Source organism: Triticum aestivum, chromosome 6B (genome assembly GCF_018294505.1).
Source record: "Triticum aestivum cultivar Chinese Spring chromosome 6B, IWGSC CS RefSeq v2.1, whole genome shotgun sequence".
Classification (NCBI taxonomy): domain Eukaryota; kingdom Viridiplantae; phylum Streptophyta; class Magnoliopsida; order Poales; family Poaceae; genus Triticum; species Triticum aestivum.
In genome coordinates this window covers 439,505,629-439,533,415 of record NC_057810.1, presented here as the reverse complement: position 1 = coordinate 439,533,415, position 27,787 = coordinate 439,505,629, and the positions used below count along the sequence as shown (strand labels likewise).

Genomic DNA, 27,787 nt, shown 5'->3' with positions numbered 1-27,787 from the left:
CAAACATTTTGAAGCAATCTAAACATTGTGAGTATTTCTTAGTACAAACATTGTGGTATACCTGATTAATGAGGTTTCTTTTTGGACAAATTTAATGAGGTAGTGATGCTAAATATTACGGGAACCCTCATCTGATCTATAAACTGCAAGTGAATTCCATACTGCAGTGCCCTGTGCTTCTTAATTGACTTTAGCCCTATGGGAGCCGCCACACAACCCCAAAATATAGTAGAGTAGCATGCTAGAATAAGATTGTAACTAAGGATTAAGAGAGAGGGAGAAGAATCATACCTGAATTTAGAAGTTGTTTGACTGTGTTGTCGTACCTTGAATTGAAAGCGTATGTTCTGCCGATTTTGTTGGTGTTCCTGAGAAGAGATTGAGTTTTAGGTCTATTTATGCCACGGCAGTTGTTTATATAGGCATGTCTCTTCTTTCTTTAACCTAGTTATGTACGATCTCTTAAGGTATTCTTGTTACGTGTGTTTACGTACTAGACTCTAATCCAACGTGCTTTTAAATTGGGCCATCCTGGACTTAGCAGCGTGGAAGTGTTGTTTCATGGGTTTTTTTTGGCCACATGTCTAGGTCGAGTCACATCAGTCCTTATTGTTTCCCCAGAAACCAACGTAACATGCACCATCTCTCTCTCTCTCTCTCTTCTCTAAAATACAACTATTCCCAATCCATAACCTCTTAGGTCATAATCTATACTTTACCAGCGCCAAGGTTTTTGAGTCGCGACTTGGCGAGTCGCCCTGATTTTTGAAAAACGACTTGGCGATTAGTCGGCGACTATACAGCGACTAATCAGCGACTCAAAAACCATGACCAGCGCATCTTGTGCGTCACCATGCGGTGTGTGTCTTTGAATTCAGCTTGTTAAAAATAGCAAATGGAGATGGAGAAGCGACCAATGGCATGGTTCGTACGATGATGTTCACGATTTATACATGGCCGAGCATCCAAGCCAACAACCATTTAGAAGTATTACAGTAATCCCTAATAGTTTTTCTTTAGTCTATTTTATACTCCCTCCGTCCCAAAATAAGTGTCTCAACTTTAGTACAACTTTGTACATCCGTTGATACAAAGTTGACACTTATTTTTAGACGGAGGGAGTAGTAAGTTAGTTTATTCTCTTGTTTAGATTTTATTTATTTATTTGATTTGGACAGGTGATATCATGACTGACATGAAGAGTAAGAAAGGCATTTGTCAATCTTGAGGTGTTTTTTCGGGAACGTTTGTGTTCCAAGCATGCTATGGATCTACATGTCCAGTTGGGTATGCCTCCTTCGATTTTCTTCAATACTTAAAAGTAAGACAATATTTATTTCTTTAAGGGCGCTTTTAGTGTTGAATGAGGTATATGCTAAAGACGACACAAGCGAGTGTGACTAAAAATAATTGAAGTATATGTCTTAGTACATATGATAACTTCAAACCATGCTCTCCTATAGCATAAAGTAAACATAATTGTATATCAAGGCAAACTACTACTAAGTATATAGTGTGTAGTGCAATCTTCACTTCTTCCAGCTATCGTACTTAAGCACTTGTTGCTCATGCCTAGCCCATGTATCTCTCTGGCTCCCTCCTAATCCTCTTTGGTCTATCATGTAAGGTTTACTGGATGTGTTCAGATGGTTTTTCCCTCTTCTTTATGCAATCGGTCCTTTCCTTCCTTATTTTTGAAAGCACAAGTGCTCCCTGGGTGATTTTGGTAATTAATGTCAACATATCTCTTGTTGGACTAACACTTTTACCTAGTATGTTTCAGACAAGTTCAACAATGGAGTGGCATGGACTAAAGGATGTGGAAATCCTTCAAGATGCTAAGGACAAAGGATTGGCTCAAGCTTCAAGAACAAGACTCTACATTTTCTATTTTAGTGATCCAAGATCACATTGAGTCTATAGGAAAAGCCAATACTATCAAGAGGGGATGAGGTGTTGCTTAATGGCTTGCTTGCTCAAAGTGCTTAGTGATATGCTCCAAAGCCCTCAACTACTTTCTCACATCCACATATGTCCTAAACCCAAAAGTCTAACTCGGCCCTACCGATTCTTTCCACCCGGCGCCACCGAGTTCAGATGTCTTAGCCACTGCCACAAACCCTAGGCAAATAGGTCTCACCGATAGGGATCTCGGTCTCACCGTGATGAGATTGTAATCTCTCTGTGTATGTCCATTACCAAAATCGGTCCTACCGAGTTTGAGTAATCGGTACTACCGAGATTACAATACAAACTCTCTGGTTAACTTATTACCAAAATCGGTCCTACCGTGTTTGTGTAATCGGTCAAACCGAGTTTGTCTGACCAACTCTCTGGTTAGCTTATTACCAAAATCGGTCCTACCGAGTTTGTGTAATCGGTCTCACCAAGATTAAGTTATGCCCTAACCCTAACCATATCGGTCCAACCGAGTTGCATGTCGGTCCCACCGAAAATCCTAACGGTCACTAGATTTGCTGAATCTGTCTGACCGAGTTTACCAATTCGGTCCCACCGAGTAAATCAAGTTGTGTGTAACAGCTAGATTTTGTGTGGAGGCTATATATAGCCCTCCACCTCCTCTTCATTCGTAGAGAGAGCCATCAGAACAAACCTACACTTCCAGCAATACATTTTCTGAGAGAGAACCACCTACTCATGTGTTGAGGCCAAGATATTCCATTCCTACCATATGAATCTTGATCTCTAGCCTTCCCCAAGTTGCTTTCCACTCAAATCTTCTTTCCACCAAATCCAAATCCCGTGAGAGAGAGTTGAGTGTTGGGGAGACTATCATTTGAAGCACAAGAGCAAGGAGTTCATCATCAACACACCATTTGTTACTTCTTGGAGAGTGGTGTCTCCTAGATTGGCTAGGTGTCACTTGGGAGCCTCCGACAAGATTGTGGAGTTGAACCAAGGAGTTTGTAAGGGCAAGGAGATCGCCTACTTCGTAAAGATCTACCGCTAGTGAGACAAGGTTGCTTCTTTGTGGACCCTTCGTGGGTGGAGCCCTCCGTGGACTCGCGCAACCGTTACCCTTCGTGGGTTGAAGTCTCCATCAACATGGATGTACGATAGCACCACCTATCGGAACCACGACAAAAACATCCGTGTCTCCAATTGCGTTTGAATCCTCCAATCCCTTCCCTTACATTCTTACAAGTTGCATGCTTTACTTTTTGCTGCTCATATACTCTTTGTATGCTTGCTTGTTATGTATTGTGAGTGTTAAACTTGTGCCTAAACTCCACTTAAACTTAAAGAAGTTAAAAACTGTAACTTTTGGTACTTAGTGTCTAATCACCCCCCCCCCCTCTAGACACCTCTTCTCGATCCCTTTCAATTGGTATCAGAGCTTTGGTCTCCATTGCTTTGGTTTAAACACCATTGGAGGAAGATGGATGAGTCTACTATTGGGAGTCTTAGACATAGAGTGCCTATACTTGATGGAGAGTACTTTCATGAGTGGAAAAATGAGATGCTTGTGATTTTCAATCAATATCATTTGAACAAGTACATTGCTAGCCCTTGTGCACCTCATATTGATCCTATGCATCCTACTCTTGATGAGTCAATTGACATGATTCACAATCTTAGAACTGTTGAACTTATCACTAGAGGCTTGCCTAGAAACTTGATTGGATGTTTGCCTACTCTTAAGTGTGCCTACACCATATGGAAACTTCTTGAGGAACGTTTTCCAAATTATTCCTTGAAAAATCTTGATGAAATTCTCCATAAGTCTATTGCCTTGAGTAAGATGAATTCTAGTGATCCTATGTTTGGTGATTGTTTGTTTGAGCTTACAAACCTTATGCGTGCCAAAGGAGATGTTGGAATTATTAGTGATATTATTTCTGAAGCTATAAAAATTCATAAGCAAGATCATTGTCAAACTCACTCTAACGAATCACCCTCTCTAGGATTTGATCCACCACATGACGATGTTGAACATGGATACTATGGTGAGGATGATGATAGTGACTTCGATCTTGATGATGCAATGAGACAATTTGGTCTTATGGCAAATCTTCGGGGTTATATGGCAGGAGGAAAGGAATGTGTTCTTGATAGTGGATGTACCGATCACATGACCGGAGATAAAGACATGTTTCGGGAGCTTGCTGAAAACAATGGTCCTCAAAAGTATGTCACTTTCGGTGACAACTCAAAGGGTAAGGTGGTTGGCCTCGGTAAGGTGGCCATATCACATGATAGCTCCATACAAAATGTCATGATCGTTGAATCTCTTGGCTACAACTTACTTTCAGTATCTAGACTTGCTGATTTCGGTTTCAATGTCCTATTTACTGAAGTAGATTGCCAAGTGTTTCGTAGAGATAATCATAAAATGGTCTTTACCGATGTGCGTAGAGGTGATCTATACATTGTTGATTTCACTAAAAAGGCTCAACCTAGAACTTGTTTTATTGCTAAATCCTCTAAAGGTTGGTTATGGCATAGACGATTGGGTCATGTTAGCATGCGAAACCTTGACAAGCTTATTAAAGGAAATCATATCCTTGGAGTTATCAATGTCATATTTGATAAGGATAGACTTTGCAGTGCTTGTCAGGCAGGTAAACAGGTTGGAGGAAGGCATACCGTGAAGAACATCATGACCACAAGGAGGCATCTCGAGCTACTTCATATGGATCTCTTTGGTCCCAACGCTTACAAAAGTCTCGGTGGAAATTCTTCTGATCTAGTTATAGTTGATGACTTTTCAAGATTTACGTGGGTGTTCTTTCTCGATGATGAATCACAGGTTCAGAAGATCTTCAAAAACTTCGCTAGGAAGGCTCAAAATCAATTTGAAGTGAAGATCAAGAAGGTTCGCAGCGACAACGGAACGGATTTCAAGAACGCAAATGTGGACACCTTTCTTGACGAAGAAGGGATTTCACACGAGTTCTCGGCTACGTACACACCTCAACAAAATGGAGTTGTTGAGAGGAAGAACCGGACGCTCATCGAAATGGCGAGAACGATGCTTGATGAGTAAAAGACGCCGAAGCACTTTTGGGCGGAAGCGGTTGAGATAGCTTGTCATGCAACAAATCGCTTGTATCTTCACAAGCTACTCGGCAAGACGGCATACGAGCTTCTCACCGGTAACAAACCCCAAGTTGGATACTTTCGAGTATTTGGCTCAAAGTGCTACATTCTTGATAAGCATCGTTGTTCTAAATTTGCTCCTAAGTCTCATGAAGGTTTCCTACTTGGTTATGGCTCAAACTCTCACACATACCGTGTCTACAACAATTTCACCTGAAAGGTTGAAGAAACGGTAGATGTGAAGTTTGATGAATCTAACGGCTCGCAAGTAGAGCAATTGCCAATTGATGTAGGAGACAAAGACCCCTCGGAAGCAATTCAAGACCTGTCTATTGGAAAGATTAGTCCAACGGAGGTGAAGGAGAGTACCTCATCCGTCTAAGTGGAAGCTTCTACCTCACGACAAGGTTAACCAAGAGTTGATACGGAAGCATCCACAAGTGGGACACACCAAGATGAAGAAAACGAGGAAGTGCACCAAGACGAACGTCAACAACCTCCTTCTCCACCACGACAAGAGAACGACAACGCCAACAATGAAGAAGGCCAAGAAGAAGAACAAGATGAAGAAGATGTTCAACCAAGACCCAAGCAAAAGCTGACAAGAGTTCGAGCAAGAATTTCTAAAGACCATCCCGTCGAGAAAATCTACAATGATATCCAAACCGGGAGAATCACTCGCTCTAAAACTCGTTTAGCTAACTTTTGTGAGCACTATTCATTCATCTCTAGCATTGAACCTATGAAGGTTGAAGAAGCATTGGAAGATCCGGATTGGATAAATGCCATGCATGAAGAGCTACACAACTTTGAGAGAAATCAAGTTTGGACATTGGTTGAGAAGCCCGACAACAACCACAACATCATCGGTACCAAATGGGTGTTTCACAACAAGCAAGATGAAGATGGACAAGTAGTTCGCAACAAAGCACATCTCGTCGCCCAAGGCTACACACAAGTCGAAGGTATGGACTATGGTGAGACTTATGCTCCCGTTGCTAGACTTGAGTCCATTCGCATCTTACTTGCCTATGCTAATCACCATGATATCACCTTGTACCAAATGGATATTAAAAGTGCTTTTCTAAATGGTGAAATAGAGGAGGAAGTTTATGTTAAACAACCTCCCGGCTTTGTTAATCCTAAGAAACCTGATCATGTTTACAAACTTTACAAAGCTCTTTATGGTCTTAAACAAGCTCCTAGAGCGTGGTATAAATGCTTGACCAAGTTCCTTATTGAAAAAGGCTTTGAAATTGGAAAAATAGATTCTACTCTTTTTACTAAAAGGGTCAATGGAGAACTATTTGTGTGCCAAATTTATGTTGATGATATTATATTTGGTTCTACTAACCCTCATTTTAGTGAAAAGTTTGGAAAGCTAATGTCGGAGAAGTTTGAGATGTCTATGATGAGTGAAATCAAATTCTTTCTTGGTTTGCAAATCAAGCAAACTAAGGAAGGTACCTTTGTCTCTCAAACGAAGTACACCAAGGACTTATTCAAGAAGTTCAATATGCAGGAATGCAAAGGTATGACTACACCCATGCCTACTAGTGGACATCTTGATTTGACCAAAGATGGTGAACCGGTCGATCAAAAGGTTTATCGCTCTATGATTGGTTCATTGTTATATCTATGTGCTTCATGTCCCGATATCATGCTAAGTGTGTGCATGTGTGCACGATATCAAGCTGCTCCTAAAGAATGTCATCTTAAGGTCGTGAAAAGGATAGTGAGATACTTAATCCATACACCTAATTTTGGCATTTGGTATCCTAAGAGGGCCTCTTTCGATCTTGTTGGCTAGTCCGACTCGGACTATGCCGGTGACAAGGTTGATAGAAAGTCCACTTCGGGTACTTGTCAATTTCTTGGTAGATCTCTTGTGTTTTGGTCTTCCAAGAAACAAAACTCGGTATCCTTGTCCACCGCCGAAGCGGAATACATTGTCGCTGGTTCATGTTGTGCTCAATTACTATGGATGACCCAAACTCTTAAAGATTATGGGATATATGTGAAACATGTTTCATTACTTTGTGACAATGAAAGTGCTATCAAGATCGCTCACAATCCCGTGCAACATTCTCGAACTAAGCATATTGAAGTTCGTCATCATTTCATTCGAGATCATGTTGCTAAGGGTGACATTAATCTTAAGCATGTTCGCACCGAAAAGCAATTAGCGGATATATTCACTAAACCACTTGATGAGAGAGTGTTTTGCAGGTTAAGAGGTGAATTGAACATCATTAATGCTTCAAACTTGGAGTAGGAACTCCATTGGATACATGCAAGACATGAGCTTATGACTAATCCTTGATATTTCTCTTATGATGATAATCTTATGTCGTGGGTATATTTGCACCTTGCATGTTATCTAACCCATGTAGGTCCTTGGATGAATTTAAATCTATGGGATTGCAACTCTCTCACATCTTGAGGAATCTCTACATCACCAAGTCTCTACACAATGGTGGTCGAAGACAAGGAAGCACGAAACCATTCAAACATATCCTTTGACAAATTCTATGTTAAGCTTCATGATTGTCTTTTGGGATACACAAGTGCTCTTCCTTGCAAAAACTAACCCATGTGGGTAGGTGAACTCAAATTCCAAGTGGTGCTCCAAACTCTTGATGAGCTACATCAACCTTGAGCAACCCACACAAGTTCAACTACGTGATCACAATCAACACCACCACCCAAGGTATGTTATTCCATCTTAGAGGAGCTTTACTCCAAGTCATGAGTCAAAGCAACTCGACAAGATGTGAATACATCAAGATGCTTAAACGAAAAATGGTAACCCCATTTTGAGCTTAAACGATGAGTATGACCTATGATCAAGTGATCTCACTTGACTCCTAAGTCAATATACTCTAACATAGGTGACTTTGTCGCCGACCAATTCTAGATGAAGTTCTCTCGTGTTCTTTTCTATGCTCTTGCATTTGTCTCATGCATATTTGTTTCCCCTACCCAAAAAAACTTCATCTAGATTTCTTTTTTCTATTCTGTTCTGCATTCCCTGCATCCAATTCATTGCAAATCCTTGTGAGATCTTACTTGTCTAGTGAATTGAGGTGACAAGTGTTTTCTCTGCGATGAACTCGGTCTCACCGGTTTGATGTTTTCGGTCTAACCAAATCCTTTCGGTGCAACCGAAGCATCCAACTCGGTGCCACCGATTTCACAACAAGAAAAACATTTTGCCACTGCATTATTATTTTTAGCACCACTCAATGAATCTTTTCCTCTACAAGCATCACATTTTTATCAATGCATTGTGCTGTGACTCAAGGACCAAATCCATTTACGACAAATTCCAGCAGACCCTTCTTGGAAATTGATGTCAAAGGGGGAGAGAGAGATCACATCAAAGCTTATCACTTCAACAGGGGGAGAGAGATATCTCCAGGGGGAGAGAATACTCAAGAAGAGAGTAATCTTCAAGGATCCCAGATGCTTGGTGTTCAAGAGGAGAGATGCCACATGTCTTCTTGGGGAGGAAGACATATTCATATGTGCTTATTTGCATTAGCTCTATTCATTTGTTTCTTTGAGCTTTGATTTTGCATTTTGCTCTGATTTTCTGTTCCCTATCTTCTCCCAGTATCCCATGCTAGATTCAGGGGGAGCAAGACATCTAAGGGAAATAAAATCTTTAAATTCATTGCACATCTTTACCTTTGGGGACATGTCCATATTCAATATGGTACTTAGTACTCACTCTCTACATGTCATCCCAGTCTTGGTACTCTTGTGGTTCCTTTTTTTTGCTCTGGCTAGTAGGTGTATCTGTGTTATCTAACCTTGTTTACGCAGGTTCATTCCATCCTAAGCCAACTCAAGACCACAAGGTAAGTATATGCATCATAGTCATGTGTATGAGGAGTTCTTGCTGATGTACATACTGTTTGCAAAGGACTCATGAGCATGAAGGTACATTTCCCATATTCACATTTGTTGCTCTGATGCATATAACCAAGATACATGTAACACATTGCCTACTCTATCATGCTTATGCATTCACATGCTCCTATATTCCATATTCACATACATGTAGGGGAGCCTATGCATGTTACACGTCTTTCCAAAGCTTTACTTGCTATTCTCTATATCTTTATCTAAAGCTTTGATGTATGTTGTCATCAATTACCAAAAAGGGGGAGACTGAAAGAACAAGTGCTCCCTGGGTGATTTTGGTAATGAATGTCAACATATCTCTTGTTGGACTAACACTTTTACCTAGTATGTTTCAAACAAGCTCAACAATGGAGTGGCATGGACTAAAGGATGTGGAAACCCTTCAAGATGCTAAGGACAAAGGATTGGCTCAAGCTTCAAGAACAAGACTCTACATTTTCTATTTTAGTGATCCAAGATCACATTGAGTCTATAGGAAAAGCCAATACTATCAAGAGGGGATGAGGTGTTGCTTAATGGCTTGCTTGCTCAAAGTGCTTAGTGATATGCTCCAAAGCCCTCAACTACTTTCTCACATCCACATATGTCCTAAACCCAAAAGTCTAACTCGGCCCTACCGATGCTTTCCACCCAACGCCACCGAGTTCAGATGTCTTAGCCACTGCCACAATCCCTAGGCAAATCGGTCTCACCGATAGGGATCTCGGTCTCACCGAGATGGGATTGTAATCTCTCTGTGTATGTCCATTACCAAAATCGGTCCTATCGAGTTAGAGTAATCGGTACTACCGAGATTACAATGCAAACTCTCTGGTTAACTTATTACCAAAATCGGTCCTACCGAGTTTGTGTAATCGGTCAAACCGAGTTTTCCTGACCAACTCTCTGGTTAGCTTATTACCAAAATCGGTCCTACCGAGTTTGTGTAATCGGTCTCACCGAGATTAAGTTATGCCCTAACCCTAACCATATCGGTCCTACCGAGTTGCATGTCGGTCCCACCGAAAATCCTAACGGTCACTAGATTTACCGAATCGGTCTGACCGAGTTTACCAATTCGGTCCCATCGAGTTTGGCAAGTTGTGTGTAACGATTAGATTTTGTGTGGAGGCTATATATACCCCTCCACCTCCTCTTCATTCGTAGAGAGAGCCATCAGAACGAACCTACACTTCCAGCATACATTTTTTGAGAGAGAACCACCTACTCATGTGTTGAGGCCAAGATATTCCATTCCTACCATATGAATCTTGATCTCTAGGCTTCCCCAAGTTGCTTTCCACTCAAATCTTCTTTCCACCAAATCCAAATCCTATGAGAGAGAGTTGAGTGTTAGGGAGACTATCATTTGAAGCACAAGAGCAAGGAGTTCATCATCAACACACCATTTGTTACTTCTTGGAGAGTGGTGTCTCCTAGATTGGCTAGGTGTCAGTTGGGAGCCTACGACAAGATTGTGGAGTTGAACCAAGGAGTTTGTAAGGGCAAGGAGATCGCCCACTTCATGAAGATCTACCGCTAGTGAGGCAAGTCCTTCGTGGGCGACGGCCATGGTGGGATAGACAAGGTTGCTTCTTCGTGGACCCTTCATGGGTGGAGCCCTCCGTGGACTCGCGCAACCGTTACCCTTCGTGGGTTGAAGTCTCCATCAACGTGGATGTACGTTAGCACCACCTATCGGAACCACGACAAAAACATCCGTGTCTCCAGTTGTGTTTGAATCCTCCAATCCCTTCCCTTTACATCCTTGCAAGTTGCATGCTTTACTTTTCGCTGCTCATATTCTCTTTGCATGCTTTCTTGTTCTGTATTGTGAGTGTTAAACTTGTGCCTAAACTGCACTTAAACTTAAAGAAGTTAAAAACTGCAATTTTTGGTACTTAGTGTCTAATCACCCCCCCCTCTAGACACCTCTTCTCGATCCCTTCCAATTTTGCTTCTAGTTTTGGCGTTCCATTCTTCATCACTGTCACCTTTGATGGTACAGTTGTCGGCATGACTATTGTTGTCTCCCTGCATATATGCAAAAACAATGTTATTAATGAAACATTTGTAAATTTCTCTAAATTCATGGTAGATATTAAGCTTGTATATCATCAACGTATTTACCTTGTTCATTCTTGTACTTTCTTCAATTGTGAGATCACCATCTGTGTCATTTCCTTCCTCTTGTACCTATAACATAGAATGTGGGAATTTAATAATGTATTATGTAATACATATATGATGAAATGCATACATAATATTAGACTAAAGTAGGAAATGACCAATACACTAATGGATTATTATTTCATACAATGATTTTATATTTTGGAAATAATATATTTAAAATTAAATCCTTTTCCTTTTATTTGATATTACCTCATTATTGGTTTCTTCATTGTCGGAATCATCATCTATGTCATTTTCTTCCTCTAGTACCTATAAGATGGCGGTAGTTTAAATGAACATCATAGAGCATATTGTTAATAGATATTTAAGGTGGGATGTATTCATCTATAATTCTGTATTGTTTTTTTGAGCTTCGCAGAAGTAACCTTGGTCACAGGATTTTTATATCCCTCGTTGTGGTTGTCATTTCTGAAATCTTTGTTATATCTTGGATCTACGGTTACATCATTTTCTTCTTCTTCTTCTTCTTCTTCTTCTTCTTCTTCTTCTTCTTCTTCTTCTTCTTCTTCTTCTTCTCCTTCTTCTTCTTCATCTTGTACCTATACATAAAATATGTCAATTTAGAACACAATAGAACTTTGTGTTTATCTTGAAAACAATATAGAAAAAGTATGTACATTTCTCCTCACTATTGAATTTGATTTTGTTCATAACTCTTCTGAGTTTCTTGTTGGTAGGCCTTCTGACATCTGTCTTGTTTTGTCTGTGGTAATTATTAGAATCATCTTCTATGGTAATTGTATCTGAACTTGTAGCTTGAATGTTTGCTACCTCCTTTTCAAATACATTTTCATTTTTTTCAACGATGTCATAAAATAGTAAAGTAATTTCAAAGCATACCTCATTATTTAATTTTTCTGTAAGAACCTTTTTTTATTTCGCGAAGCCTTTCTTTTAAAATCCTGCTTACATCTCTTTTGTTTTGTCTCTCCTTTTATCTTCTGCGAAAAAGTTTTTGGCTCTTCCTGTGCGTTTTGTTATGTCATAAATAAATAGGCCAAAATCAATTATGAATGCAGATACAGGGAGATAATGTTTTCAATTTGTTACCTCATCATCAGGAGCTTCAGTTTTAACAACTGTTCTAGAAGCAACCGGTCTCACATCTTTTTCATATCTTTTGCTAGACTTCTGTATCTTTGTCCTCCGTTGTTGTTTTTTGTTGGATGATATTGAGGTTTCCTTTCTGCACATATCCTTCTTCTCATCATTTGTTGCATTCTTGGAGGAGTGGTTCACCTATAAGAATGAAAATTATTTTTTAACATTTAAAAACAAAAATTGCACACTTGTGAGAGCAAAATCATTAATTAGTGGGAGTACCTCGTAATGGAAATTGTGCATATCAGAATTTGAAGAACCTCGTGTGTCTTGCATTTCCAGTATGCCCTATAAAGAGTGTGCTCATATTATAATTTTATAAGCCATTTAAAATACTCAAATGTGCATGCATACCTCTTCAGCCATTTCATTTGAATTTTCCATCTCAAGTTTGTCATCAACTTCAAAAGTGTAGCTCACTTTATAATTTTCCATACACTCTTCTAGATTCCTTGAATTTAACTTCAGTCGGAATAGGAGTGTTCTGCCATAAAGATTTTGAATAACATCTGGTACCGTGTTGTTGAATCCCTCCTGCTCTAATAGGGTCGACGCAGATATGTTGCCTAAAAGACTCTTTGCTACCTCGTTAAACACCACGAAAGTTGTTGTTGCCGTGCCATTGCGTACCTTCAGTTTAAGTAGGTACCTAATATGATGTTGTCAAGTTATTAGTGGTATATTATTAAAACAAATGGAACCAAAGACAATCTAGTGCACAACATGCTCACCGCTTGTCTGGATTTTGAGCTACTTCATGACAGGAAGTGCAAATGTAGTTATCATGTTCCTTTTTTGTAGCACAAAGCAAAGTTTGCATGCCATGTACCACCAGCCTTTATCTGTTATAATATCATCAATTGTTGCTTTTGTTGTGCATACAAATTCCTATTAAAGAGAAAATATATGAGATTATTACATACTAATGTACAATAAATAAGGTACAATATGATGATCAAGGTTAGAGGGAAACCTTTCTTTGGACATCAGCATATCGCAATTCTATAATTTCCCTCAATGTTTTTCTGTTGTACAACATTTGCTCTTCAATTGTTCCTTGGGTGCTTTCATCGATTCCAATCATATGGAATAACATCTCTTTCACAATACCTATAATAGGTCACAACATGAGCACATAAACTTGTAACTTTAAAGACATGCATAATTGCATTATTATATAGCATACCTCTCAATAATTTGGTCTGCCTCTGGAATTTCAGGGTTGAGGAAGACTTTAGATGCATTTGTTGTGTGTAGTGATAGCCCTGGTAACAAATTATCAGTAATTTGGACTTGAGTTTACACAAAAAGATTCTAGTTCTCACCATTGAATTTTTTGACCAAATTTGAAGTGACAATCACTATTGTTTGTTTGTCCAAAAGACTTTCGTTCACCGTATTTGCTAAAATATCCCCCCATAGCGTGATTTGGATCTTTTCATCTCTGCATGAATTTATTCATCAAAAAGTGATATAAAGATCATCTATGCAATTCAAAAAAATATAGTAATAGAATCACTTACTCTAGTAAAAGGATTTCAATCTCGCGGATGTTTGAAGTTTGAGCCATGCCCGTCCCTTTTATTTTTTGTACTTGCTCTATTGGTTTCATTGCAGTAAGCAATCCAATGACATCTGTACATAATCATATTTTAAAATCTAGCTAGTTCGCCAATGCTTGTTCTTCGATATGGATTATGATCATACCTGAGCACTGTTTATCAATATTCACCCTACTATCCAAGGTATCGCCATCAACAAATTCGAAGTGGTAATTCAAAAACTTTGATTTTCCTTCATCCACTTCCTTCACTGTTGTATCATAAACAAAATTGATTTTGAGATTGTTCTTCAATGGTCGGTATTTTTCATACTCCAAGACTTTGAAGGTCTTAATTATGTATATGGAGTCCTCTTTAATTTTTGATTTAAATTTATTGACCAGTTTGCTCCCAATAGAAGCATGGATCGCATGGCCCTACATAGAAAGAAAAGATCAGCAAACTTTGGAAAGGATAAATTGAAGTTACATTATATATGTAATACTTGCACCCTTTTGTCCAATAAAATTATATCAATGCTAATGAGCTCATTAGTTGATAAGTTAATTGTGTCCCAAAGTCTTAACCTTTGATTGTCCATGTCTCGTTTCGTGTAGTCAATGCATTCAATGGTGTATATGCCATAATCTTTGAGGCCCTTTAAATATAAGAACAGAATGGTCATTAGTAAAGTAAGAAATATAATGCATGCAAGCAATCCCATTTATTTCTGTAGACTTCTATAGTATATTATCTTCACGTGAAAACTGGAAGCAACATCCATTGCATTAACCTTATGTAGAAGATTATATGAAATAAAAGTAGATGAATCAATACAATCTTATTGACAATTGGTTTTAATTTATGTTTCAGATGGAGCTGATGCCATGACTACAGAAACCCACTATAACATATGAGGCTGATCAAATATGGAAACCATCTATGTATGTTTCTCTGTATCTGTTTTTAGGTGATGAAACTTGTGAGCTAACATGTGAAACCTTTTTATAGTGGCACTACCTACATTATGAATTAAGCATTATTGATCCATTAATAGATCTGATCTACAATAATAGGTATAATCTATTTTATGAACAACACCTTATGCACCATCTATGCTTCTCTATATCGCAGCAAGTAATCCCACTTGGATATGTTATACTTGTAGTATGATTCTGGACTTGTATAGTATGTTATTTTAACGTGAAAATACTGGAAGCAACATCCATGGCATTACCCTGGCATTAGCCTTTCATAGGTGAGTAAAAAATATGAACCTGACACCATTAATATAGGAACCCACACGTATATGATTGTAGATAATCAACCTTCGGAGGTAATGGCAAATATTTTTAGATCAGGACTGCCTAGAGTATAATTCGACCATTATTGATCCATTAATAGCTATGATCTATAATTTTGTGCAGATGAAACTTACTTGATGTAGATCATTTTCTTGACGGAACTGTCTTGTCACCGCTGGAGGAAGACAATTCCCGTTTGCTTGACAGAACTGTTTTGTGGTTGCTATATGAAGATAATTCTGGAGTGGAAGTTTTGGTCGCTGGAAGAAGATGATGTGGGAGGAAGATGTTGCAACCTTTCAGGTCGTGGGGAAGGTCTTATATGGATGGTTGAGTTTCTCTCATCTGCACAATTGAAAGAAAGTTTTTTTGTGCGTAGCCTGTACAGATATTTCGTTGGAGTCCTTTTTTAGAAACGTAGAGATATGGTAGTTCTGAATTGTTTCTGTACACCCCCTTTGTAGATAGCACGATCAAACGAAAGCTTTTTTGGTAGCAGCCTGGACAGATATTCTGTTTGGAGTATTTTTTTTTTGAGAAACGAAGAGATATGGTAGTCTTGATTTGTTTGGGTAAATCCCGTTTGTACACATGTTCTTCTAGAAACGAAGAGATATGGTACTTTTCATTTGTTTGGGCACATCCTGTACGATCTCTATTATGGGTGTCATGGCCCAAATTGTAAGCGGATATGTTTTTCTGAAACAAAATGTGAAGCCATTGTTGCACGTATGGACCCATCTACTTTATGAAGAGCTAATGGTTATGCTTTGTGGGAAGGTTGGATATATCTAATTATTGTAGGATTTTACAGGACAATTATCTTTATTTTGGTGACCCCGTCAAGTACTTTTTATATATAAATAGATTTGCACTTTCCTTTTTCTTATCTTTCATTTGCATTTGTACAAAGTTTGTATAACAGGGGTATATATAGCTCTAGCTAGCTAGGGTTTAATTTGGTATGTCGCTGGAGCAATAACACTGTTACGCTCCGGATAATAATTAGTATAATATATATTAAATCATTTGACTGCTATCGGCGGTATACAAAATAGCTAGACACACACAAAATTTATAGATTAGTTTATCAGCTTGGGCGACAACGACACTTCAGACTGATCTTCTTCCCTCTTTTGTTTGTTTTTGAATAATTGAGCCCATGGTCGTGATTTTTCCTTCTCCAGGGATTACGATCTTTCGTAGGGAATGTAGTCTTCATTCTTCTTTTAACATATGTTTCATCGTCATCAACATCATCTTCCCTCATCGGATCATCGTACTGGTCGTAGTCTTCCTCGTTGGCGACTCCATCCATTCCGGCGATGCTCCTTTTGCTTCTCCTCACGACAACACGACTGGGATTGATCGGATCAGTTATGAAGAAACATTGTGTCACGTGTTTAGCGTGTACCCATGGCTCATTTTTGGCGATGGCGTTGACGGTACCGCTATCAGAGTCGGGTATACACATGGTAGTGAAATGTCGGTTTTCTCTCTGTACATTCTTAGCTCATCTGACACGGAACATCGTCGTGCTATGCAGTCCAGAGTAGTTAAGCTCCCATATCTCTTCGACCCTTCCGTAATATCTTTCAATTACATTCCCGTTCATGGCTTCCATCCTCACCCCTGAGTTTTGGTCATCACTATTTATATCTTTCTCCTCCGTGTAGAACGTGTATCCGTTGATATCGTATGCTTGATAAGTCGCGAGGTTGGTCGAGGGGCCATGTGCTAAGGCGTATATGAGCGTTCCGTTCGGACAACCCTCTTCCGGGGGATTAGCCAGAACTCGCTCTTTGAACCAATGCAAGAAAGTGGAGTTGTGCTCTCTAATAACTTCAGTGTCCGTCCTGTGCACCCACGATCACGGTACTTCTTTGCGATGGTCTGTTTGTGCAGTGTCACAAAATCTTCTAGCACATCTAGGTGTTGTAGCACTACTAAGTTTGCCCTGTCAAGGTCGTTTTGTTGGCCCGAGCGTAACACATTCACATCCCTATGACCGTTGGTGTGACCTTCGCCTTCAAGCCTTCCATGGTGCTTGTTGACGGGCAAACCAACAACAGGGTCTCCGGTGCCTACTAGATAACTCTCACAGAAAGAGATGCACTCTTTGGTCAGATATCCCTGGGCTATGCTTCCATCTGGACGGGACATGTTACGAACGAATCCTTTGATGATGCCATTCATCCTCTCGAACAGCATCATGTTGTGCAGGAATGTCGGCCCTAAGGTCGATGATGTCGTCCACGATGTGGACACATAGATGCACCATGACATCAAAGAACGCGGGAGGGAAGTACATCTCTAGCTCATTCAGTATGACAACGATCTCTTCCTGTAGCCTATGGAGTTGCTTCACACTGATCGACTTTCGAGAGATAGCATCAAAAAAGTGGCATAGGTCAGTAAGCGTCTCACGCACATGTGTGTCCATAATCCCTCTAAGTGCAACCGGGAGTAACTGCGTCATCATCACATGACAGTCGTGAGACTTCATCCCACTGAACCTTTTTTTCTTAGTGTCTAGATATCTGCTTATCTTCCCACAGTATCCGGAACTAACTTTGATTCCGGCAAGGCACTTGAACAATTGATCGACCTCCTTCGGATCTAAGGTGAAGCAAGAGGGGGGGCAATATTGTTCTTCCTTCTTGTTTACTTTTTTGCCCCTATCTTCCGTCTCCGTCTCCGTCTCGGTCTCCTCTGACGACCTTTTACCGGGCATTTGGAGATCTTTCCTGATATTCAAAAATTCCAAGTCTTTTCTTGCCTTCGGCCCATCCTTGGTCCTCTCCGGCATGTTCATCAATGTTCCAAGCAAACTCTCAAGGATATTTTTTGTGATATGCATTTGATCAAGGCTATGAGGCGTGTCGAGTATGGGCCAGTATTCCAAGTCCCAGAAAACAGATCTCGTCTTCCATACCTTCAGCAGGGGCTCCGGCGCCTTTTTCTTCGTCTTTCCCGGCGAGGGGCACTCTTCCCAGTTCTTCAATAACTTATATATTTCTGCACCGCTACGCTTACGTGGAGGACCTCGATGCTCAGCCTTACCATTGAATAGATCTCCACGCTTTCTCCACGGGTCATCCTTCTCGAGCCATCTTCGATGCCCCATGTAAACGATTTTCGAAGACCCGCCATCTTTCGATAGCTGCAGAGAAGTTGTATCATCCATGCACCTCGTGCATCCGCAATATCCGTGGCACACCTGGCCGGAGAGATAGCCGTAACCGAGATAGTCCTGCACCGTCGTGATCAGCGCGGCTCTCATGTAGAAATACTCTCCTTTGCTTGCATCCCATGTCTTGGCCGGCGTTGTCCATAAGGTATGTAGCTCCTCTTTCAGTAACCCGAGATACAAATTTATATCATTTCCCGGTTGTCTCGGCCCTTGAATAAGCATAGCCATGTGTATGTATTTTTCCTTCATGCACAACCAGGGGGAGGTTGTACATCCATACAAACACGGGCCATGTGCTATGATTGGTGTTCTGGTTGCCAAATGGATTCATGCCATCACTACTAGCGCCAAGCACGATGTTCCTTGGATCATTTGCGAAAAAATCAAATTCAGCATTTAATGCTCTCCACTGGCTAGCATCTGCGAGGTGTCTCAGCTTCGGCTCATCTCCGTCATCTGGCTTCACCCTCTCCGCGTGCCAGCGCATAAGCTTTGCTTCCTTAGGATCTACGAAATACCGCTGTAGACGCGGAGTGATCGGAAAGTACCATACAACTTTCTGTGGAGCTTTCTTTCCGGCCTTTTTATATCGTGAAGCATTGCACTTTGGACAGATGGTTTTTTCCGCGTGCTCGTTCCGATATATGATGCAATCATTGATGCATGTGTGATATCTAATGTGTGGCAGATCAAGAGGGCACACGATTTTCTTTGCCTCCTCGACACTAGTAGGACACAGGCTTCCCGCGGGAAGAACCTTCTTTAGATACTTCAGAAGCTCATCCAGGCTTGTATCTGTCCATTTGTTTTTTGCCTTCGTCTTTAGAAGTTCTAGTGTGAAACTCAAGCGGGTCACCTCGGGATTGCAACCATCATACAAAGGAGTCATCGAGTCTACCTCCAGTTGCGCCAGTTTGGCCTCCTCTCTAGAAGCAGCTCTGTCGCTAGTCGTCTTCTTGCGAAGCAGGTCTTGAACATGCAGGTCCTGCATGGCTGAACTTATTAGCGACGAAGACGGCGGCGTGTCCGCGTCTTCTCCGCCTTGAACTGCCTCTTCGCCATCGACATTTCCGAGGCCGTCTTCCTCTTCGGGCACATAATCGGTCATCTCTTCGTCTGGTGGCCCCATGTCGTTATTTCCTGCCCCGTCGACATCCTCATCATCATCATCTTCACTTATCCACCGAGTATGGCCATGCATGAAACCATGCATGAGCAGGTGCGCCTTGAATGTGCCACCCTTAAAGGGGTCGAGCCTGACTATTCCTTTGCATTTTCGACACGGGCATAAAACATCCTTCAGTCTTTTTCATACATGTCGTCCACAGTGGATTGCCAGTATCTTTCCACCATCCTTCCATTGACCTTCATGATCACCTGCGCGCGGAGCAAATATTATAACCACGTATATATGCATGCATGGATCAAATTCATACAAAAATTCGGCATGACCTTCCCTAAACATAGGACATATTGAGTTTGCCCGAAATTCGCCGAAACGGAATTGAATCGACATTTCGGCAAAACATAGGCAACTCATGTCACCCACATTATTTCATCAAATACACAATGTAGGCAACTCAAATTATGCCACACACAATTCGGTATATTCTCATATCGCCCATATATATATAGTTTCGGTCCTTATCCACACAAAAACATTTTTTTGCTCACCTATGTGTCGAGAGGGATATCGAGCACCTTTCTTCTTAATTACCTAGTAGCTCTAGATATATATATATATATAGCTCTAACTAGCTAGCTAGCTCCCTAGGGAGAGAGAGAGCTAGGGAGAGAGTGGGAGGAGAGGGAGAGAGGAGAAGAGGGAAGGCATTAATGGAAGGGGTGGTGGAGGGCAAAGAAGAGGGGGAGGGAGGGCATTAATGGAGGGGGTGGTGGTGGAGGGCAAAGAAAGAGGGGGTGGTGATGGGAGGGCTCTAATGGAGGGGTGTGTTGGAGGGGCAAAGAAGAGGGGGTGGTGGAAGGGCAAAGAAGAGAAGAAGGGAGGGCTCTAATGGAGGGGTGGTGGAGGGGGAGCATTAGAACAAGCAAGGTGCAAGGAAAGGGGGAGAAAGGAAGGGGGAGAGGAAGAAGAAAGGGGAGGAAGGAGGGGAAAGGTGATAGGTGGCTGGCGACTATAGCAGTAGCGCGGGGAGCCAAAACACGCTACTGCTATTGCAGCTTGCAAAATATCTACGGCTAGTGTTGCACTACCTATAGCGCGGTCTAGAGAAACACGCTACTGGTAAAATGTTATACATAGAAAAATAGCAGTAGCGCGTTTATCTAAACAGGCGCTATAGATCCAAAACTAACAGTAGCGCCGGTTGGACGACCAGCGCTGCTAATATTTATTGACCAAGGGGTGTGGTGTGTTACACTTAGCAGTAGCGTGGGGCTAGGTAACAAGCGCTGCTGCTAACACATACCAGTAGCGCGCTTTCTACCCAGCGCTACTACTAACTACTAGTAGCATGGGGTCATAAACAAATGCTACTGGTAAAATTCTATCTATAAGCATTTTCCTAGTAGTGCAAGTAGTTCTTCCCACTTATCCAAACACACACTGGTTTTGTAAACATGTGGACGTGGCCCAAGAGCGGTTACCCAACTGTCCTTGACTGTGGACATGGCTATTCGAATAGTTTTACACTCTGCAGAGGTTGCACACTTTACCCACAAGATCCAGGGAACTTCCATGTCATCCACGACCCGCGGTACCACAAGTACCCGGGGTAAGCACCCGAACATTATCTTTCCCTTGACAACACTAACAAAGAGTCCACTCGTTGGCCCTTGTCCTCACGATGTACATCATGCGACACTCGAGATCATACCATCAGAGAGGGGACGCAACAGTGTGCCCGGTGTTTGTAAAAATAGCCATAGTTGCCCTACCTGGCATGACTCCATCTCAAGAAAGTACCTCATACCCTCTTGCCACTAGTAATGTGGGCTCCCTGCTAGTATTGACCAAAGTAACCAACAAAGCCCCGTCCCATAAGGGGTATTGTGGTTGTACATGTAAGGTTGGAATAACGGTCGCAACTTAAACCCATCCGTTTTTGAAAACACATTCACACAACTTGCTCCGGTACACCACTTCTTTGTCAAGTGGTTACCTAGATCATCATCTCCCTCGGGCTTTAGTGGCACCCAACGGGGTTTTCGAAAAGTCTTTGGAAATACTTTTGTCTCCATCACCATACATATACCCGTCCCATTTGCATAACATCCACTTTAGCATCCTATCTACTCTCACCGGCATAACCCTCATAGGAAGGTAGGGTCATGCACAATGCAAGTATCAAGAAGGAGGAAATGAAGGCAACCACTACTGGAATTAGGGATTTTGTCGTCTGCCAGTTGTTTGCCGTCCGCTTGCCGATGGCAAAGAAGGTCTCTGCCATCATCTACCAAACAACAGAAGGCAATGAACTGGCAGAAGGCAAAGAAGGTCTTTGCCATCTGTCATTTCTTTGCCGTCTGCCGGCAGATGGCAAAGAATCTTTGCCACCTGCAAGCGAACGGCAAAGAGGTGCCACCGGATGCCAGCACAGTGCAACGGTCCACCCCCCTCTTTGCCGTCTGCTGGCAGACGGCAAAGATTATTTGCCATCTGCTGGCGGACGACACAGAGGGGGATATCTATTTTTTGCGGGTAAAAAACACCGTTGCCCCCACCTCCTCTATCTATATACCCTCTCTCTCCGCCCCTGCCCCACAGCCGAGCGCCTCCCGACCCCGCCTCCCTCGGCCCCGCGCCGCTGCGCCACCTCGCCTCCGCCCGCCGGTGCGCGTCGCAACCTCACCGGACCCCAGGAGCCCCGCCGCCTCGCGCTGTCACCTGCGTCGCGTCGTGCGCCGCCACCTCCCCACAAGCTCGTCGCCCCGTCGCGGAAGCCTCGTCGCTGGTCTCCTCGACCTCGAGATTCGTCGCCGCCATGGGAGCGGAGCATCGAGCTCCTCTGCACCCCGCCCGCGTCCCCGCGTCGCCGCCGCCGCCCCACCCTGCCTCGCGCCCGGATCCAGCCATGGGAGGTCCGGCCACTCCGGATCCGGCCTCCTCCTCGCTGGACCTTCTACCTCGGTACGGTGCTCCTCCATGCATACTTACTCTGTTTTTCTCGAGCCATGGTCGCAGTCTGCTGCATGCCAGGCAGATGTACTGATGATCATGGAGGTGACTCGTTCATGTCTGGTCGTGCATGGCAGGGACCTTGCTGATGACGGAGGAGCGGCGGCGCGCCATATGGGCCATCTACGGTAATCTGAAACTCACCATGCCTGGCTTGGACCCTCAATTGTTGCTCCCCTATTGTAGTATTAGTATGTGTCACACAGTGTCAGTTAGTTTCAGTGATGTGACTGAATTCATATTCACTTCAGATTGTCAGAAAGGGCATGCCCACATTTTGCATTAAATTGCTACATACTGTATTTAACAGCAACTTGCAAGAATATTTTGAAACTCCCCAGGAAAATCGGCCACTTTTCAGTTAACAGTGTGAACTAGTTCTGGATGCGAATAATGGCAAATAGAAACATTGCTGAACTTGCATGCCATGTATACATAGACACAGTTGGTGAAGAATAAAGGCCTCATATAACACTTTTTTATATGCCATTATGTGTGGAAGAATCAAATTAGGCTTTTTGTTGGCTAAATGGCGTCAATAGGATCAAAGTACATGAGAAAGGGTTGCAAGAACATATTCCTCACTACTTAAGGAATGTGAATCTGAGGTTCTGTCAGTTCTAAATGAGATATACTATAGGCATCGATCACTTTCAGTATCTGATGTATAGCAACAATGTTCAGTGTGGTGCAGGAGGACAGATGAGCTCGTGGACGGTCCCAATGCGTCGCACATCACGCCGCAGGCTCTTGACCGGTGGGAGAGGAGGCTGGAGGACCTGTTCACCGGGCACCCCTATGACATGCTCGACGCCGCGCTCTCAGACACCATCGCCATGTTCCCCATAGATATTCAGGTACCAGATAGCCGGTGCATAATTGTTCAGTCCACATTGTATGATTCTGGTAGAACAGAGTGGTGGTGGATATTCCCTGTCAGCATCAGATTCCCCCGGACCTCACAATCTCAGTGCAAGATGACTAGCTAGGCCTTCGAAGTTGACCAGAAAGTCGATGATTTGTCAAAATTGTTTCGTTTGTCGGCCTTTTATTAGTCTCTGATGCTGTTATTGAGCTGTATGAACTTTTCACACATTGTAGTGGGGGCTTATCCAGTTGACTAGACGCATAATGGGAATCATCTGGTCAAAGATATGTTTAATCAAACTAGGGAAATTATAGAAAAGACTTCTCTATAAGAAATAGTCCTGAACATAGCAAGAACAAAAAACAACTTGGCAACGATCTAGAGGTATAACAGGAATCAGGGGAAGTCTAATTGATTTCATACCTGAAATAGCATTTATGAGAATGTTCTTGGTTCTGGTTAGTATTATTAGTTGAAACTATATTCTGTATATTCTCAAATGACCAACTCGTCGTACATATATCATTAGATTCATCATAAGATATTTCATATATATTTGGTATTGTGGAAACAAACAATTTTCTCTATAAATTTGGTCAAAGTATGTAAAGTTTGACTTTAAAAAAAATTATACGCACTACATTATGGAACGGAGGGAGTATATTTGTGAAACAAATTTTGAAGCAAACCATTGTATTGGACAAAACGAAATTCTCTTTTTAATTATTACCTAGATAAATAAATACATCTCTTGTTCTGATGCTTACTTATTTTCTAGGTTGGTCTTGAATCCCTAAACCTTGTAATTTGCCCAAAGTTGAGTGTTCTACTCATAGAGGCCCCAAATATGTCTATATTGGAGCTGAAGGGCTGTGGTGTCTTTTCTGAGGCTTCAATTAATTGTCCTTGCTTGATATCTTTAGATGCCTCTTTCTGCAGGTTGTACCATGCTTCTGAATCTCTCCTGAACATTTTCAAATCTAAAGCAAACTGCTTAATATTATTTGCTGGTATTAACGGTTTCTGTACTATTTTTTGTTCAGACAGCTTATGGATGATTTGTGGACTTGCCATTATTACTGGAGGTAGAAGGGGACTAGGAGAGGCTGTGGTAAAATTTTGAGCCCATGGAGATTAGTGGAAGAGGTCAAAGTGATGCTTTTTGAAAATTGGCAGAAGGTGTTTGTTGCTGCTTTGGGCAAGAAAATGAATTACACTTGACATGAGACTTAACAGGATGGAATGGCATACAGAAATAGGGTGTTCCACCAAATTTGAGTTCATTTGGGTAAAGTTGCCAATGTAACTTTTGTAAACCCTAGAAACTCACAGAAATGAACTTGCTTAGATCTAGCTAAGCTAAACTCTCCTCCTTGGTGCACCACTTGGTCCACGAAGTCTTGAGATCAAATGGACAAGGTTGGCCATGTAGAGTTGTTCAAGTTTGGTTTTGAACAGAAAGGGTTTTGGGGCACTTTTGTGAACCAAAACAATTTTGATTGAGATGAAACTTTGCAAGATCATCACATTATGCATATGTGACTTGCTATAATTTTCTTCGAATTTTTAGAGAATATTTCCTTTGTAAATATTTCAAAATCTTGAAATGTCCAAAAAGGGGGTTTGAGGGATTTTTTCCAATATTTAGAACATGACATGGTGTTGAAACTCTTATATATGGACAATATATGTCCTATGAGTTTCCCTTAATTTTCTCAAATATTTTTGAAACAGTTAAATAATTTTAACCTATTAAAGACCATTTCTGGCCCTAAGAAAAAGCTTTTAAATAAAATAGTAAAATAACTTTTAAAATTAAACTTTTGTGGTTTATGGGAGTCGTATACCTAATAGGAGTTAAATATACTCTTTGAAAGATTTTTCATACCCCAAGTCAAGTACTTGTAGTGCAAACCTCAATTCAGGGTTTTTTGGAAACTAAATTTAGAAAATACTATTTTGCCAAATTATTGTTGTAAAAAAAATACTATATTTCATTATACACATGGCATGATCATTGGGAAGAAGTTTGGGGCAAGGAGATGCAGTATAGAAAGTGCAGTTGTGTTGACTTTAAAGAGCACTTGAAAATCACACAGAGAAAACCAACTCAAATAAAAAGCCAAATAATGCAAAAGTTTTTGTTGGTCAAAATTTCATGCTTTATTAATGCAAATGACATGTTACAAAATGCAGGGTGTGATAGAGAAGGGGCAATGTTACTATCCTTTTTACACACTTGTGCTTCAAAGTTGCATCATGATCTTCATGGTAGAGAGTCTCCTATGTTATCACTTTCATATACCAGTGGGAATTTTTCATTATAGAACTTGGCTTGTATTTTCCAATGATGGGCTCCCTCAAATTGCCCTAGGTATTCGTGAGCAAGCGAGTTGGATGCACACCCACTTAGTTTCTTTTTGAGTTTTCATAAACTTATAACTCTAGTGCATCCACTGCATGGTAATCCCTACTCACTCACATTGATATCTATTGATGGGCATCTTCATAGCCCGTTGATACACATAGTTGATGTGAGACTATCACCTTATTTTTGTCTTCTCCATAACCACCATATTCTATTCCACCTATAGTGCTATATCCATGGCTCACGCTCATGTATTGCGTGAAAGTTGAAAATGTTTGAGAACATAGAACGTATGAAACAATTCCGTGGCTTTTCATCGGGGTTGTGCATGATTTGAATATTTTGTGTGATAAAGATGGAGCATAGCCAGACTATATGATTTTGTAGGGATAGCTTTCTTTGGCCATGTTATTTTGGGAAGACATAATTGCTTTATTAGTATGCTTGAAGTATTATCGTTTTTATGTCATTATTAAAGTTTTGTTTTGAATCTTATGGATGTGAACATTCATGCGAGAATAAAGAAAATTACAAGGATAAATATGTTAGGTAGGATTCCACATAAAAAATTATGTTTTTATCATTTACCTACTCGAGGACGAGGTGGAATTAAGCTTGGGGATGCTCGATACGTCTCCAACGTATCTACAATTTATGATTGTTCCACGCTATTATATTACCTGTTTTCGATGTTTTAGATGCATTAATATGCTATTTTTATTATTTTTGGGACTAACCTATTAACCTAGAGACCAGCGCCAGTTCTTTTTCTCCTCTATTTTGAGTTTCATAGGAAAGGAATACTAAACGGAGTCCAAACAGAATTAAAATTTCACGATGATTTTTCTTGGACCAGAAGACACGCACAAGACTTGGAGACCAAGTCAAGAACCCTTGGAGTAAACGACAAGACAGGGGGCGCGCCCTAGGGGGGACGCCCCTAGGGCTTGTGGCCCCCTAATCTACTCCTTTCTCCTATATATTCACATATATTCCAAAACCCTCAGAAGCATCAATGAAAACACTTTTCCACCACCGCAACCTTCTTTACCCGTTGATGTCTACTACACAACTTTTTCTTGTAGACTTGTATTGGCCCCCCAAGCGCAAAGTTTTGTAGGACATTAGCAAATTTCCCTCAAGTGGATGACATAAGGTTTATCAATTCACGGAAGGCATATGATGAAGATGGTCTCTCTCAAACAATGCCTCAACCAAATAATAAAAAGTCTCTTGTGTCCCCAACACACCAAATACTATGGTAATTTGTATAGGAGCACTAGTTCAGCGAAGAGATGGTGATAAAAGTGTAGTAATGTTAGTAGATATTGATTTTTGTAATAAGAACAATAAAAAACAGCAAGGTAGCAATTGATAAAATGGAGCACAAACGGTATTGCAATGCTTGAAAATGAGGCCTAGGGTCCGTACTTTCGCTAGTGCAATCTCTCAACAATGCTAATATAATTGGATCATATAACCATCCATCAACGTGCGATGAAGAATCACTCCAAAGTTCATATCTAGCGGAGAACATAGGAAGAAATTGTTTGTAGGGTACGAAACCACCTCAAATCTATTCTTTCCGTTCGATTTATCCAAGAGTTCATACTAAAATAACACAAAGCTATTATTTCTATTCAATCTATCCAAGAGTTCATACTAAAATAACACCATATGATACACATCAAGTAACTCTAATGTCACCTAGATACTCTAATGTCATCGCGAGTATCCATGAGTTGATTATACGATATGCATCAAACAATTTCAGATTCATAATACTCAATCCAACACAAAGAACCTCAAAGAGTGCCCCAAGATTGCTACCGGAGAAACAAAGACAAGAACGTGCATCAAACCCCATGCATAGACTACCCCAATGTCACGTCAGGAATCCACGAGTTGAGTGCCAAAACATATATCAAGTGAATCAATATGATACCCCATTGTCACCACGGGTATTCATAGCAAGACATACATCAAGTGTTCTCAAATCCATAAAAATATTCGGTCCAATAAAACAAAATCTCAAAGGAAAAACTCAATTCACAAAAAGATATAGAGGGGAAAACACCATATGATCCGACTATATTAACAAAGCCCGCGAT

The 27,787-nt window shown here is 41.1% G+C and overlaps 1 protein-coding gene and 3 long non-coding RNA genes across 4 annotated transcripts; 1 reads left to right on the top strand and 3 right to left on the bottom strand.

Moving 5' to 3' along the window:
• Nucleotides 1–11,812: 11,812 nt before the first annotated feature.
• Nucleotides 11,813–12,396, bottom strand: LOC123134206 (uncharacterized). The gene is made up of 3 exons (XR_006465575.1): nucleotides 12,214–12,396; nucleotides 12,031–12,104; nucleotides 11,813–11,937 (listed from the first exon to the last, which is right to left on the bottom strand). It is a non-coding gene; the product is annotated as an uncharacterized lncRNA (long non-coding RNA).
• Nucleotides 12,397–12,494: 98 nt separating this feature from the next.
• On the bottom strand, nucleotides 12,495–13,359 carry LOC123134205 (uncharacterized). The gene is made up of 3 exons (XR_006465574.1): nucleotides 13,238–13,359; nucleotides 12,996–13,152; nucleotides 12,495–12,913 (listed from the first exon to the last, which is right to left on the bottom strand). It is a non-coding gene; the product is annotated as an uncharacterized lncRNA (long non-coding RNA).
• Nucleotides 13,360–13,461: 102 nt separating this feature from the next.
• On the bottom strand, nucleotides 13,462–14,731 carry LOC123134204 (uncharacterized). Its single transcript, XR_006465573.1, has 3 exons — nucleotides 13,972–14,731; nucleotides 13,788–13,899; nucleotides 13,462–13,708 (listed from the first exon to the last, which is right to left on the bottom strand). It is a non-coding gene; the product is annotated as an uncharacterized lncRNA (long non-coding RNA).
• Nucleotides 14,732–21,593: 6,862 nt separating this feature from the next.
• On the top strand, nucleotides 21,594–24,884 carry LOC123139251 (uncharacterized). The gene is made up of 7 exons (XM_044559047.1): nucleotides 21,594–21,701; nucleotides 21,799–21,869; nucleotides 21,941–22,392; nucleotides 22,518–22,568; nucleotides 23,125–23,297; nucleotides 24,087–24,247; nucleotides 24,352–24,884. Exons 1-7 carry the CDS (start codon nucleotides 21,594–21,596, stop codon nucleotides 24,395–24,397), a joined length of 1,062 nt encoding a protein of 353 aa, XP_044414982.1. The 3' UTR covers nucleotides 24,398–24,884.
• The last annotated feature ends 2,903 nt before the right edge of the window (nucleotides 24,885–27,787 follow it).

Coding starts and splice junctions, on each gene's coding strand:
- LOC123139251 (XM_044559047.1), top strand. CDS start 21,594: ATGCACAATGCAAGTATCAAGAAGGAGGAAATGAAGGCAACCACTACT. Junction 22,393..22,517: donor TCGCTGGACCTTCTACCTCG/GTACGGTGCTCC, acceptor CGTGCATGGCAG/GGACCTTGCTGATGACGGAG. Junction 23,298..24,086: donor TGTTCCCCATAGATATTCAG/GTACCAGATAGC, acceptor CTTATTTTCTAG/GTTGGTCTTGAATCCCTAAA.